At 41.6% G+C, this 14,405-nt stretch overlaps 1 protein-coding gene across 5 annotated transcripts in view; it reads right to left on the bottom strand.

Annotated features, from left to right (window-relative positions):
* Nucleotides 1-7,875: 7,875 nt before the first annotated feature.
* The window catches only part of SATB1 (SATB homeobox 1), a 76,571-nt gene continuing 70,041 nt past the window's right edge, over nt 7,876-14,405 (bottom strand). For 4 of the 5 annotated variants that reach the window (XM_067291520.1, XM_013941422.2, XM_013941426.2 and 1 more), the window contains 3 exons: nt 12,806-13,009; nt 12,192-12,287; nt 7,876-9,554 (listed from right to left, as the gene is read on the bottom strand). In XM_067291520.1, coding sequence (XP_067147621.1) covers nt 9,087-9,554; nt 12,192-12,287; nt 12,806-13,009 — 768 coding nt within the window. In that variant the 3' untranslated portion in view covers nt 7,876-9,086. The remainder of the gene's footprint in view (nt 9,555-12,191; nt 12,288-12,805; nt 13,010-14,405) is intronic. The other variant, XM_067291522.1, reaches the window with a different exon arrangement.

Raw genomic sequence — 14,405 nt, 5'->3', positions numbered from 1 at the left:
TGTCTTGGAAAGGGTGGAGGGTGGTATCACATTGTTTGATCCCCCTCAGTAGAATAACTAATTATTTATGACATGCAGCACATTTGCTCCTCTGTTTTACTTTTTAATGTTATTCCAAGGGGGTTGGTGAAGCTGTGCTCCAAGACAGCAGTAAAGCTCAGGAGCAATTCTGAGAGATCTTGCCATAGACCTTCAGCAGATAAATTGGAAGCCAGAAGTTGTAGGATCTCAAGTCTGAGACTGCTACAGGTATCCTTAGATTGTAGGAGTATCTGTCCCAATGTCAGATATTGTGTGGAAAGAAGCATTCCTAGGTATTGCTCTGTCCTCTTTTATGCAATAAAATGACTTTTGTGTTTTGGAAACTGTCTTTCCTTCAATAGACGCTGCAGCTCTGGAGACTGGTCTCTCCCTGCTTGATTTAGCTTCTAGCTGAATAAATGCTGCATCAAGAGTATGTCAAAAGGAGCATCTGACCAGCTTCCCTCAGCAAGAGCGTGTGAACTGGGATAACCAGAGAGATGCTGTACACTCATGGTAGGCAGTCTCCAGGGCCTATGGATCTACGTTTCTTTAACAACAAGCTGAGGTGCCAGAACCAACACCCAGAAAAAGCTTTCCTGTCTTGTCTTGCTTCTCTTACTCATTTGCTGGCTGCGTGCATGGTAGAGCAGCCCCCAGGCTACTCTAAATCTGTCCAAACTGGGTGGGAACTGGCTCTGGGGTTTCCCCAGATTTCTTAAGTCACATGTGTTGAAGCCTTTACTGTGAACTCTTGATAAGAAAGTAGCTTTTTCCTCTTACCCTAGCAACAAAGTCGGAGACCATCAGGAGAGTTGCTCAGCAGCTGCAGTAGCGAAAGGGCAGCTGCTACTCAGGGCTCTTGCAGCTGCTCCAGGCTGGACCCGGTGGGTTAAAAGTCTGGACTTAAAAGTCTTTGTGAGAATAATTGTACCATTCCTTAGCTGTCTGGCAGTGGTTGTAATCAGCAGCTGATGTACTGATTAAACAGGGGAGACAATGGGTAAGTGGATAGACTTATATTTGCAAAAACACGAATATGCAAAATTGAAGCTAAATCACTGGAAATCTGATCCTTTTAATCTTTAAAGGTCCAGAGTGTGGAACAAAGATCAAGCAGTGAAGGCCATGACAGGAGAGTAAGTGCCCAAAGGGCCTGAAACAGGCTGAGTTTTGGCCTTCAAAGTTTGTGTAAAGCATCTCTCAAATAAAGGTGGAAAGAAGCAGGGCAATATAGAGTCAAGCCCTAGGGCAGCCTGTAGCAGATGTTGCTCACTCTGGAGCAGGGCTCCACAGGACACGATGCCAGCCTGAGGGTCTGCCTGCACAGGAATGATACATTGGATTAGCCTATTCGCCCTAGCTTCAGGAATGAGCTGGAGTAAACATGAAATGCAATCAAATTGCTTTGATCTGCTTTTTTTGCCCAACAGTGTGCTTGAAAGCGGTGGCACGCTCGCATGAGGCTCAGCACTAAGCGTAGGTGCCCTCGGCTGCAGTGTCCTGCTGGCCAACGTGTTGCTCCCTCTGAGTACGGTGCGGAAAGCCCAGTGGCAGTTAGAGGCGTTTTTGAGACTTGGGATCAAACTAATACATTTCCGTGATTCTTCTGGGCATTCCATAATGGCCCCTAAATAGCTTGTGAGCAAAATCTCGTGAGGAGATGGTGCAAATAAGTATTTTCTCTTTTTTCCAGTCATCCTGGAAGCCCTCACTTGCCTTTCCCCAGTGTGAACCTTTTCAGTGGGCTTTTGAACAAAAGAAAGGAATAGGTCGCTTAGACCTGAATGACAGTGGGATGTGCACAGGGCAGACTGAAAGAAAAGTGGCACCAGATGATAAAATATGGTCCGGTTATGTAGGCAAACAGGGTCAAAGAAGTTATACCTTACTCTCTCTTCAGTTAGAGCATGGCTGTAAATAGTGAATGCACTGGTACCGTGACAATGGCCAAGTGGTTTGGGTGTAGATTTTTATACCGGTGTATGTGGGAGGCAATGTTTTGTAAGTAATTAGGTGCCCTACTCCTTGATGAGGGTCAGGTCGGTTGATTTAAAAGATGCTTATGAACGAGATGATAGGTAATAAAGTGCACCAAGTGCATTTAGAGTACCTGACCAAGAGTGCACTGCAAATTTCAGACCACTCAAACTCATCTCACTTGTGGCTATGGAGCTCTTAAAGCAACTGTGCCCCTGGCTGGGTACTGGATACTGTTCACATGGATACCAAAAGTGGGTTACAGAAGAGAAACAGTGTGGGGTAATCTCCACGTTGTCAGGCAGTGCCAGGTGGAACACAGTCCTTGACCTCTTTGCAAGTAGGTCAGATTAACCCTTTGCTTTCATAAATCTTTTGAACTTTTTTGAAAGTTTTGTATTTTTGGTATCAGGAGAGGTGTGTACTAGTGAAGTTGATGGTTTAAATGTGTGGAATACTGCTCCTTTTTGCTGGATTTTAACCTGCTAGCCGATAATCTTGAACACTGCCTCTAGTTCTTGTGTTACAAGAAATTCTGAATTTTCTTTCTGTATTCACTTTCCTCATACCACTCATGACTCTTGTTAAAAAAGCAATGTACTACTGCCTTTTTGCCAGTCTTCTCTATTTATTCTTTCCTTTGAAACAACTCCATAGCTCTGGCCATTCTTACCACACTGTGGTCTATACCTATATCCAGTATCTGAAACAGTGCATCTCACTTAGTTTTTCCTAACGGTTAACTCAAATCCTTCAATTTAAACGCATTGCTTTGTGTCCTACTTTGTACAGACAGAAGATTTTTTGCAATTCTCCAGTCATCTCTAGGCATGACTGCCCCTAATCATTTTGTATCCAGATATTTCCTCTCCTGTCCCTCCTCCTTTTCTTTCTCCTTCTGTCTCTCAGCTGGCATTAAATCCCTATTAGACTGGGAATATAGCTTTGTGCCTGCTAAGGAAAGCCAAGAACAACACCTGTACTTATTTCCCAGTACTAGTTGTCATGCTGATAATGATAAAGCATCACTTTTCCTACACTTTTGAAAGGACATTCTCATCTACCCTTCCCCTTCATGGTTTGCTCTGAGGTAAGATGTTTTCCAAATTGCTTTTCCCACATAAAAACGTTGGTGAGTGGGGGGGCGAAGGGCTGTGTTTAAGTTGAGGATGGGCAAGTAAAGGACAGATAAGCCATTGCGGAGGATGTTACATGTAGGGGAGCCCCTGGAGATGGGGCAAGCAGGGATGCAGAGCTGTGGGCAGTGCTGCTATCTATCAGTGCTCTGTGTCTTGCTTTAATGCAGATATGGAAGGGCAACAACGGTTGTAAGGCTGGTCTTGCAAAGCCTGCTTATTTTGTAGCATGCATGACAAACAGAGCACTCTTTGCTTTAAATTCTGTTGTGGAAGAAAACCCACTGCAAAGTTAGTAGGATTCTGCATGAATTTTTCTGACCCTGACAATTTCAAATCATTGTGAATAATGCTTTAAGATGGCTATAACAGCCTGAAATAGCTCTCAGAAGCCTGCTTGGGGCAACTTATTTGCCCCAAAACTGAGCATGTTTATACAACTATGTGAGACAACAGATGTAATGTTTTTTCTACTCTCTTACACTATGACAAACATCTGGGCCATACAACACATTTGAATTTTTTAACTCCTGTGGCACATCTGGTCTGCGGAGGAGCTGGGCTGTAGGAGACAGCTCGGAAAAATGGATTTGAGGCTGCAAATATGCTGCTGGTGGTGGGATGTGCTCCTGCAGAAAAATGAGATTTTTTTACAGCTTGAACATTGCTTTGTGGATCATGTGGGTAGGGAAGTAACCTGGAAAGAGAGTCCTAACTTCACCTCACATGGTAGCTGTTGGTCCGCAGCTGAAAACAAAAACCCTGAGTGCCCAGTGTGGTGGGATGGTACCAGAGCACACACTGCTAGGGGACCTCTTTTGCCCTGGACAGCTGAGGAGGTTTTTGTGTTATCCTGGATCTTGCCTGCCAAGGGAAATCCCATGATTATAGATCATTGTACATGTGGGGTCAAGAAAATTTTCTATATGGTCTTGAAGTATTCCTGGGTGTCACTCAGCTTGTAAAAAGAGCATGTTCCTCCATGTGAGGGTCAGTTTTGGGACCCTCAGTGATGCTCCTGTCCTTTTCTGTCCTTTGAGCACCTCAGCTGGAGCCCTTCCTCTTTCCTTTTCCTGACTCCTCTCTGGAACCATGGATCCTCTCCTCCATCAGATCAGAAACGACCTGCATCTTGGTGAATTTGCTCCTGACAAAAGGCCCTTTCTTCCCAAAGTAGCTGGTTCTAGCAGTTCTGCGGGGCTCATGGTTTAAATGTCAACTATAAAAGGTAAGTGTCACTAGGTATATTCAGTCCTTGCTGCCTCATACCAAACCGGGGCACATCTGCCTGAGCGCTCGCATGTGAGTGGTCGAGAGGGCATTTAGGCCAGATGACCCAGAGCAGGAAGGGCATGTCAGCCAGGCTGACACAAAACGATGCCGTGCGGGAGCGCGAGTGGCCTGCCAGAAGTGGGGCCGGCGAGAAGGCTTCCCCATGACCCCCAAGGCAAACAGGCTGGCTGCCATGTAATGCTAGTCCTGCTCCAAGGAGGATCACTTATTGCGGTTTGAGTTATTGGCTCATTTGTTGTAGGAAAAGGCTGTGTGGACGTGAGGCACTGTAAGAAGAACAAACTAAAATTACATCTGTGTGCAAAAAAGGGCCTGGGAGCATATTTATAACCCTGCTTTGCCGTGGGACTGTTACTCAAAGCACAATATAAATCATTATGTAAAATCAGAAAACCTTTGGTCTCTGCAGTATACCTGACATGAAACCACATGCTCAATAAGTTAAGCAGAAATGCTAATACTTGATGCTCAAGCAGACCTTTTGTGGTATCAAATCTACAGTGGCTGTTCTCAATGTATGGGGCATTTGCTTTGGCAAACGGACCTGGCAGCAGTATTTGCTGCTTTCCCAGTGAACCAAAATACTGACTCACAATGTCGCTGTTTAAATCATTTGGGAGAACCTTCCCTTCCTTCCCCATTGGCTGCACCTTCCACACTTAGAGAAAAAATGAAGCAGAATAATTTACTTTAAAACTTGGATATTTTTTTCTGCATCACCTGACCGTTTAAAGCAGCTATATGAAACACAAACTTAGAAATCTTGTACTGCAGGGTAGGGAGCCTTTATAATGGTAAGTGTGTGTGACTGGGGCTTCAGACTGTCCAGGGCCATGGCCTTCTGGGAATCTGGGCCCTCTGTGATTGTATTTCAGACTTGGAAAACACATGCTGGAGTTACGTGCTTTACCATGTATGCATAAATCTTGTCACTTACATATAGATTAATGGGAACCAGCATGGAGTAAAAATATTCCACTTTTTATGGTATGCACCATAAAACATGGTAAATACTTCCAGTTTATAGGAAGAGCTAAGTCTTGCCATCCCCACCCAGCACTCAGTTCCCTCTTTTTTAGGCATTTGGCTTTCTTCACAGCTTACATTTTGTTCACAGTTTTAGTAACAGTATTCTTTCCACATACTTTCCTAGGTATATGTAAAACCTTCTTTCCATGCACTCTCCTAAGCCCCCAGTAAAGTCCTGCTAGCCGGTGAGTTCTACTAATAACTCCCCAACTAAAAGTATTTTGTTGTCTCAGTTTGTGTCACATTTAGAAAGATCCTTCTTCTTTGTTATAAAAGTCCAGTCTCATTTCTTAATTTTTGCAGAAATTGAGAGTCATTTTATGAGATTATACCAGATGGTAAGAAAAAGGAACACAAAAGGACATAAGGTATTTTCCAGGTAGACTATCTGGTCCATGAGTCAAGGTGACATATGTTTGTAGTAGCCTAACTCCTTATGGTAAATCTCTTGCGTCCTCATAATGTTGGGATCTTAAATACCTATCTCACCTTTGAAAATGCTGCTAAGGATCTAAAAAAGTTACTATGGGTCATTTAAGTCAAGGTAAAAGACTGTGCTTGTAGCCTGCCCACTAGACATAAAAATGCACTCGTTCAAACCTGGTTGCAGGTAATATGTGACTGCAGAGGCTGAGCTACTTGAAAGAAAACCTCAGCAAGGCTAGGAGAAGGAAAAACAAAGATAATGGAAAAGAAACAGCTATAGTAACCATCTGCAAGCCCACATGGCCTCTACATCAGCGTCCATAAAACTTAAAAGCATAAAAGAAAAGGAAATTGCTTTCAAAATAGCAAAGACAATTTTATAAACATTTCTGTAGTACTTGGTCTTCTGCTTTTATAGGGTGTTGTACTTGTTGCCCTGTTTCTGGCATTAGAAATGCTGCATGACTTAGCTTTCAGGGTGGAGAGAAGTTTATTCCAGGAAATTCTTCCCTTTCTTTTCTTTTCTACCCTGCTTGTCAGAGCATGTGCACACACATGAGGTTAAACCAGTGCGTTTTTTTCTTAAGCAGCCCTATCACAATGGTTGCTTGGCACTTCAGCCAGTGATACTGCCCTTCACATCAAATTAACTTGCATGGCCTGGGCCAGGGCTGGTCCTGACACACAGCTGTGAACGGGGATCCCGCCTAATACCAAGCAGCCGCGCGAAAGAATGATCCCATCCGAGATAAGTGAAGGGCTCCAGTGGTAACACAGGGGACTCCCTGGCCTCGGCTTTGGGTGCAACCAGTGCAACCTTGTGCAACCGGTGCAGTTTTTGGCTATCAATAGCTTTATAGCTATTACAACCCCCTTAGGCAAGAATGCAGTCTGACTGTCCTTTCTGCGCACTGCATTGCCAGATTACACTGCCTCTCCCTCCCAAGGCTTGTTTCCCTCCCAGAGTGGCAGAAAGGCTCTTTTCTGGGCTAGTTTTAAGCCAGACTGGATCCCAGGCCCGAATGCCAGGGCAGCCCCCGTGCAGCCCTACGAGTGCCCGAGGGGTGCAGTGCCTGGGAGTGGGGGGCTGCTGAGCGCACCCAACGGGCGCTGGGACAAGGGGCCCTGCAGCTCGGGGCAATTTTAAATGCACAGAGTGAACACCAGTTTTGCTACCTACTATGGAGCTTCTTAAAGAATTTAATAGAGCTAAAAAGAGACATTTTCTGGAACCTAAGCATCACTTGTGCCTTTGAAACTCATCCTGATGGCACTTTGCACACTTTTAGTCATTTTAGAATGAGGGCACTAAATTTGAATCTAATGTTAAAAGCGGAGTCACAGTGGGTTTCAGTTTTTTCTCCCCTCAGCAAAGACAACAAGTGTATACTTCACAACTTTCAGCCGTAGTGTTCTCCCTAGCCTAGACATGAGTTTTGCATAAATTCAGAGCTCACCAATTATTATGGCTTTATCAATAACCTTATTAGTGATCATTAAAAATAATCTTGCTCAGAAGGGGACTGCTGTATGCAAAGCCCATCTTTCCTATTTACTTTGTGACTATTAATGCTTTTTTTTAATGTTTATACATTAGTGTAAGGAATAGTGTTAGCACAATTCTAGTGTAAAATAAAACCAGCTGTATCCATTATAAGTGCATTACTGCCAGGAACTGTAAATATGTTTATGCCTGATAGCAGGATATTATTGAGTCAAAAGGCTATCTCTGTTGGGCAGGCAAGTTTTTAAACCAAGAAAAGACAGGTTATGATCTTCATAAGCAAACTGTGTTTCTTTTTGAAGTATGTTATCTAAATTCAAATTTTAAGAAGGTCATTAAAAAAAATCTGTTTGTGATTTTAAAAGAGAACAATTGAAATGTCATCTTCAAAGTGGTGGCAAGAAGGTACAATGTGCACTAAGAAGTTATTCCTCCCAGATACACACATACGCAGACAAACCCTGCCATATCATACCATACAAACAATTTTAATTGTGTAGTTACAGTCAATAACCACTCCTAGTCAGAACATTTCTGCATAAAGAAAATTGTGATACACTTATAAAAACAGCCAGCTGTAACAAAATAACTGGTGTTTTCATAGCAATAAACTCATAAAAAAGAAATACACCTTTATACAGAAAATTTATACAGCTGTAGCTTTAAAATTGATTGTAAACCAAAGGAAGACACATTGCAAACATCAATTATTTTCACATTAATTGCATAAGTTTCTAAGGTGATCTATTAGTTTTATTTACCTAAGCTTATTTGCATGATAGTAAAAATTGCATACAACAATAAGAGTGAAGCTTATAGTATGAATTGCTTGGATAACATAGAGCACTTTTTATAGGCAACTGTGTAAAGCACATTTTCTCTATTTAAAACTTTTAAGACACTTTGTTTTACTGCCCATCAAAATACATTTATAAATAGAAAAAAAAATCAGTATGATAACAAGAGAAGCAATATTACATTTAACGGAAACTTCCAAAAAAATTAATTACAACATGATGCTGCAGGTTCTACAAATAAATAATGAGGACTAAATTGTGTTTCACATTTTCTTTTTCATTTTCTTTAAAACCTTGTAACAATGAGAATGGAAAAAAAAATACAGTGACCTTTATTTCCAAAAGAAAACAAATCTGAATTACGGCAGTGCCATATAATACAAGGCATTTGTTGGCATATGTTATCTTTAAACTGCATTCCACAGTCTATAGTTCTTTTGTAACATACAATAGAACAAGAGTAACAAACTCTTATTTTATTTTTTTAAATAAATGTGAGTTTCCAAAGATCAAGTGTGGAGTGCTACAGTAATAATTAAAAAACAAGAACAAAACAGAAACAAAAAACAGTAAATCACAGAAGTTGTAATGCTTGTCTGAAGGCTCCAGAATCAAAATCACTGGTATCATGCTTATTGGGTACACTCACAGTGTATCCAGTGAACACAAATTAATATCAAACAATCCTCAATGCTTCATCTGTTGCTGCGAAGCAGTTTGTAAAACAGAGTAAAACATCTAGTGCAGTCTGCATTATCCTCTTTTCAACTTTTGTGCAAGTTTTGGAAGATTCATTGGCCAAACAATGAATAATAAAGGTTTTTGACAGAACGTAAGATGGAATTCTCATTTCATTAGTAAATACCAGTGGCACTGTTGAATGAAAATAATACTTTTAGATCAGTCTTTCAATTCAGCATTAATCTCTGTGTTCCCTTCTACTGATAACTCTTCTTCTAGTTTAACTGAAAAAAGCGTGTTTGCATTTTTGTCTTGGATGCTGTCTTCTAAATCCTTGAGCAGCTCTTCCTCCTTGTATTCTGCGACATCCACCTCCAAACCAGAATTGTCCTTCAGCTTCCCATGGTGCTTGAGATAATATCGCTGGTTCTGAAAGAACTTGATAATGGTGTACTTGGGTAGGTCAAGCTGAGCGGAGAGAGTCTGGATTGCTTCTTCGTCTGGATACAGGCCTACATCTTGTATGAAACTCTGTAGGATCCCGAGGGCTTCAACAGAAATCTTTGTTCGTGGTCGGGGTTTCTGACGATTTTCATCCTCAGATTCAGCTGGTGATGCTACTGTCGGTTGCCTTGGGGGTAGTCTGGGACCTGGTTGCTGTTGCTGCTGTTGTTGCTGTTGCTGTTGCTGCAAGACAAAGCACATCATTTTTCATACACGTAATCTTGTTCGTTTTTTGTGTCACCAAGCAAATCCAGAGAAAAAATTGCAAAGCTACAAACAAAGGCTAAGTTAAAAAAAAAAGAGAGAGAAAAAGAAAAAGAACTCATTATTGCTGGTACTAAGGAGAACCAGAATCAAAATATGAATTAGTAACCCCCTGCATACCTCGCATGTGTCTGTATGTGTGTAAACAGAGACTCAGGATAAAGGGAAGTGGGATACAGACAGAGAGGTGGAACTGTCAGTCTTTGTCTAACTGAAAATGCAGATGATGTGATATCAGTGTGGTTTAGCTAACAAATTTTAATGAACATGCTCCATGAGTCAAGTGCAGACAAGAAAAAATGCTAAGTAGGTGACATAGTATAGGATTAACTTGACCAGCTTAGCCAGAACTGTAGCAAGGGCAAAGTGAGAAAAGTGCCAGATGAGGGCAAACACACAGGAGCTCTGCCAGCAGCAGCAGCTGCTGCCCAAAAACAAGGGCTGCAAATCTCTAGCAATGGTTAGACTAAGGAATTGGGGGGAACGGGGAGTAGGGGAGCATTTTAGCTAAGTGCTAAAATATCCCACTACTGATCTGACCTTAGCATGCACTGAAGTCTTGTCAAACTTGCAAATATTACGACAGAATGCGTTAGCTGGAAGTGTCTAACGTCATGCTGTTAAAGCCAGTCTCGACAAGGACAAAGAGATCTGGAGGTAGGAATTCTTTATTTCCAGTTCTGGCTCTGACCCATCTTGCCTGTGGTCTCGGAGAGTGTCTGTCTTGCCTGTGTTCAAGTAACCCAACATATAAACAGGGAACAAACATATTTACCTGCTTCAGTGTTTGTGCTGGGGATTATTTAGTTAATATTTATAAAGCACTAAGATGAAAAGCTCTAAATAAGTTGCACTATTCTTATTAGAAGGGAACATGCTGCATTCCAAAAATTCAAGCAATAAAAATGAGCCAGTATGCACATCAGAAGAATAAGATAAAGCAAATCATGATGTAAATAATTAACAATAGCTTAAAATGAAGTTTTGCAAGCATGGATTCAGAAATATTCTTAAAAGGTGAGGCACTGAGCCCTAGGGACAGAAATGTTTTTCTCATCCACCACTGGAGTACATTATAAGATCATGTTTAAAATCAAAAGTAAATTTATCAGCAACTGTTTTTGTTGACAATTCTTTTGCTTTACAGCACAGGAAGCACTGGTTAGTAAGATATTTTGGATCAGCAAATTTCTCGTCATATGGTACAAACCACCAGTTATTATTAAAAAACAACAGCAGCAAAACAAGCAGTTGCTATCACTAGATTTCATTTCCCTTTGCGAGTCTCCCTTTGACAGTTTTGTGTGTGTCAGTCAGTAGCTGTTCCCAAGCTTCCACTTGCAGCCCACTTGCAGACCCTAAATAGCGCAAAATATTGCATGAACAGTGTAAATATTGGATGAACTGTATTTCTGCCCAGTTTGCAGTGCCACTTGTAGTTGCGGAGACTTCACATAGGTCTCAACAAGCACTTTAGGAGCCACTGCTCTGACTGATCTTATTATTATAAAATCAGACACAAATGCTGGTGGAATTAGGGCTCTTGTCTCATCCTTATTCACATACATTCATGTTTTATGGTCTGTGAGCAGTCCCATTCAAGCAATCCCAAAGAGACTCAAGACTCTACTCTCAGCACATAAAATTCTTACAAGACTGGAGGCTTTGTACATACAGTTTGAAAACTTGTGTCTTAACTACATATTTATGCATCTACAACAATTACAGTGTAGAAGAGCATAGACAAAACTCAGGTCCAATCTCCCAATCCTTACTCTTACAAGTCATATTAAGAGATTACAGTGCAACTGCTTATGTGAATAATATTTGCAAGATCAAACACACAACTTATCAACAAGGCAAGAAAATCTAGGTAAGTGGCATAGTGGTAGAATGTTTATACTGCACGTAAGCCTCTCCTTTTATCCACTTAAGAAGTGATTTTATTAAAAACATTGTACATTTTCAAACAAGTGCTGTTTTATTACTTAATATAGATCTTTCTCTCTCTTTTTGCTAAATCAAACAGCAAGTTTCCAGGCTTTCACAATTATTTTAGTACTTGATATCCTAAGGGATTGTCTTATTCAGTTTGCTTTATCTTTAATATACACTCATGTTGTTTCTGGTTGCTAGATAACTCTATCCTTCCTAGCTTTGTAAATATTTTTCTATATAAGTAATGCAAGTGATATCCTAGGTCTCGGCTGAAGTTGGGAACTCTGAAAAGCATGGGTAATTTTTGCCTTTTAAGAGGGAGCCGATAAAAGGCTGACCTCAGATCTTTAACGGGAAGGGTTTAAAGAGTCTTGGGCTCGGAGAGACAGCAGTCCATGCTGCTGAGCCACCCTACGCTACCAAAAATAACAGCCAGCCATGCTCCGGGGTTTGTGGGCCACCTCGCTCGTACATGCGGTTACTGCGCGAGCGGAGAGGTCGCACATCCCCGAACGACAAGGCCCTGCCGCAGCTGCGCTGGGATATAAGGCATGGTGTGGAGCAGGTCCTGCAAGCCTTCATTTCTCTCCCTGACCCGTTGAACTCGTGCCAGCTCACCTGCGGAGCAGCACCCAGCCACGGTCCAGTGGTCAGCAGGCCTGGTAAGAAAGCGCCTCTATGCTCTCCTTTCCCAAGGGTGGTGGGAGAGGGGGTCTAAAGGAAAAACAAACAAACATTGACTCATCCCACGTCTCAGCTGGGGTTAAAATAGGATGAGGATTCAGGCTGGATCCCCTTCCCTTCGCTCCTACCTGAGGTGAACCACCACTGTCGAGGGTTTTTGACTGTACTTAAGGTTTTGGATGACAGCACAACAATTTCCTCCCACTTTTTTGGTAAATTTGAAAAACAACACCAAGTACTTCTGTCTTTCAATCCTGACGTCTGTCTAGCTATGGACAGCTAACACCGGCGACTGCTCCTTCACCAGCAAACAGGTGCACACAAGCCATCGTATCTACGCAAGCTTAAAAAACCCAAATCGAAACAAAGATGTGGGTGGTCACCCACTCTCCTTTCAATCCTGGTGGTGGACGGCAGCGCACTGTTATCTCTCGCTAGGAGGAGACCTGTATTTAGTCTGGCCAGAAGGAAAGAAACACTAATTTCCTTTGCTACGTTTAAAGCTTTATTTACTTAGTGCTCTGCTGGATTGGCCAAGGTAAACTAACCTGAATCTGTTCTGCTGGAACATGGATAATGTGGGAAGGCCTGTCACCATGGTGATGAACTGCATTGCTTTCTTGTTCATAAATGGCATCTCGTTCAGGCTGAGGAAGACTGAGGAACCTTCGGATCATGGAGAGATTCTCCCAGAGGGTCCTGTTCTCTGGTGAGGGATCTTCTTTCCAACGCAACAGCTCACAGAGCCACCCCTTGAAGATAACACCAGCAAAATATTAGTTTCCCTCACTTCACGAGGGGCAAAGGAGGGCGAAACGTGTACTTTAGCAATGCTGCATTCTCGCACACTCTCCCCTGGTTACAAATGACTTTCTCTTTCAATGTGGGGTTTAAAGCAAACATCGATACACCAAGAGGCTGCCACGTTATTTCAGACTCCTGCAAAACGTGAGCCTTTGAGAAAGCATGTTTTTTGTTGGTTCCACACAGTAGCTGTGTAGTTTGTTTAGAAACACACCTATTGATCAAGGCAGAATCCCTTATATGCTCCAATTTTCTTTTGCCTGTTTTCTTTTATGTAAGCCTACATCCATCTGAGAGCGTTAACACTGTGTTTCAGTAGCTGGTAGGCTGTCTTCTGGGCATTTTTTAAAATCATGGCACTACAGTTTTTCTTACTCAAAATAAGAAACTACTTCAAATATCTGCCTTGACTGTAGAGCAGCCTACTGTAAAACATGAGAGAGGAGCTCCCTAATGTCCTTTTAAAAGAAAGGAATCTTTTGACTAGATGCTGAAAAGTAATATCTTCTTCCTATCTGCTATGAGTAGAGGCGCCTCTGCAGGTGAACTTATTTCATGTGATAGATGTTTATCTGTTTCAGGATTTTTCTCATAGATCATGAAAAAACCCCAGTCTCACAGTTTTATGTATGCTACGAGGGTTTCGGGGGTTGGCAAGGTATACGCAGGTTTCTGGGCTGCCCTTTACACCATTTCCAGAAGACAGCCCAGCAAGCTGCCTGAGAGTGCACCTCCTCGAATGCAGACGGGGTTTGGGGAAACAGGCGACGAGGTGGCCAAAAGCGCACTCTGCAAGAACTGCAGCCGTTGCTAATTCGCCTCTAAAACAGACATACAAAATTCATCTTGGCAATTGAACAATTGTTTTCTTATGTCTTTGTAAAATTTAATTGAGGATTTTTTCCTAATTTTGTACCGGTAGATTTAAAAGAATAGTGCAAACACAGTAGCTAGGACAGTGTGCATCAGCAGCAATTTTTTGGTATATTAAAATTTAGAAACATAAAATATTACGTGTATACATCATGTATACTTCTTTTCTTAGCTTCAAGGATCTGTTTTCAAAACTATGTTCATGCAATTTTATTTCTTAATGCTGTAGGAAAGATAATGTGACATTTTATTGAATCAACAAATAATATAAATGTACAGAAGCTTTTAGATCCTTTTTATATGCAGTGGTAGTTTAAAAATGGTTTATCCAGACTAGTTCTATTACTAGATACAATAGATACATAGATACAATAGAGATATAATACGTATTTTCTTGAAGACATTCATATCTTTAGCTAGCAGTTAATAAATGCAGTGTAAAAATATCAGCATAACAGGAAGAGGTGAAAG

Source organism: Apteryx mantelli, chromosome 2 (assembly GCF_036417845.1).
Source record: "Apteryx mantelli isolate bAptMan1 chromosome 2, bAptMan1.hap1, whole genome shotgun sequence".
Lineage (NCBI taxonomy): Eukaryota > Metazoa > Chordata > Aves > Apterygiformes > Apterygidae > Apteryx > Apteryx mantelli.
Note: the sequence above shows the minus strand (reverse complement) of the source record. Positions and strands in the feature narration are given on the sequence as shown.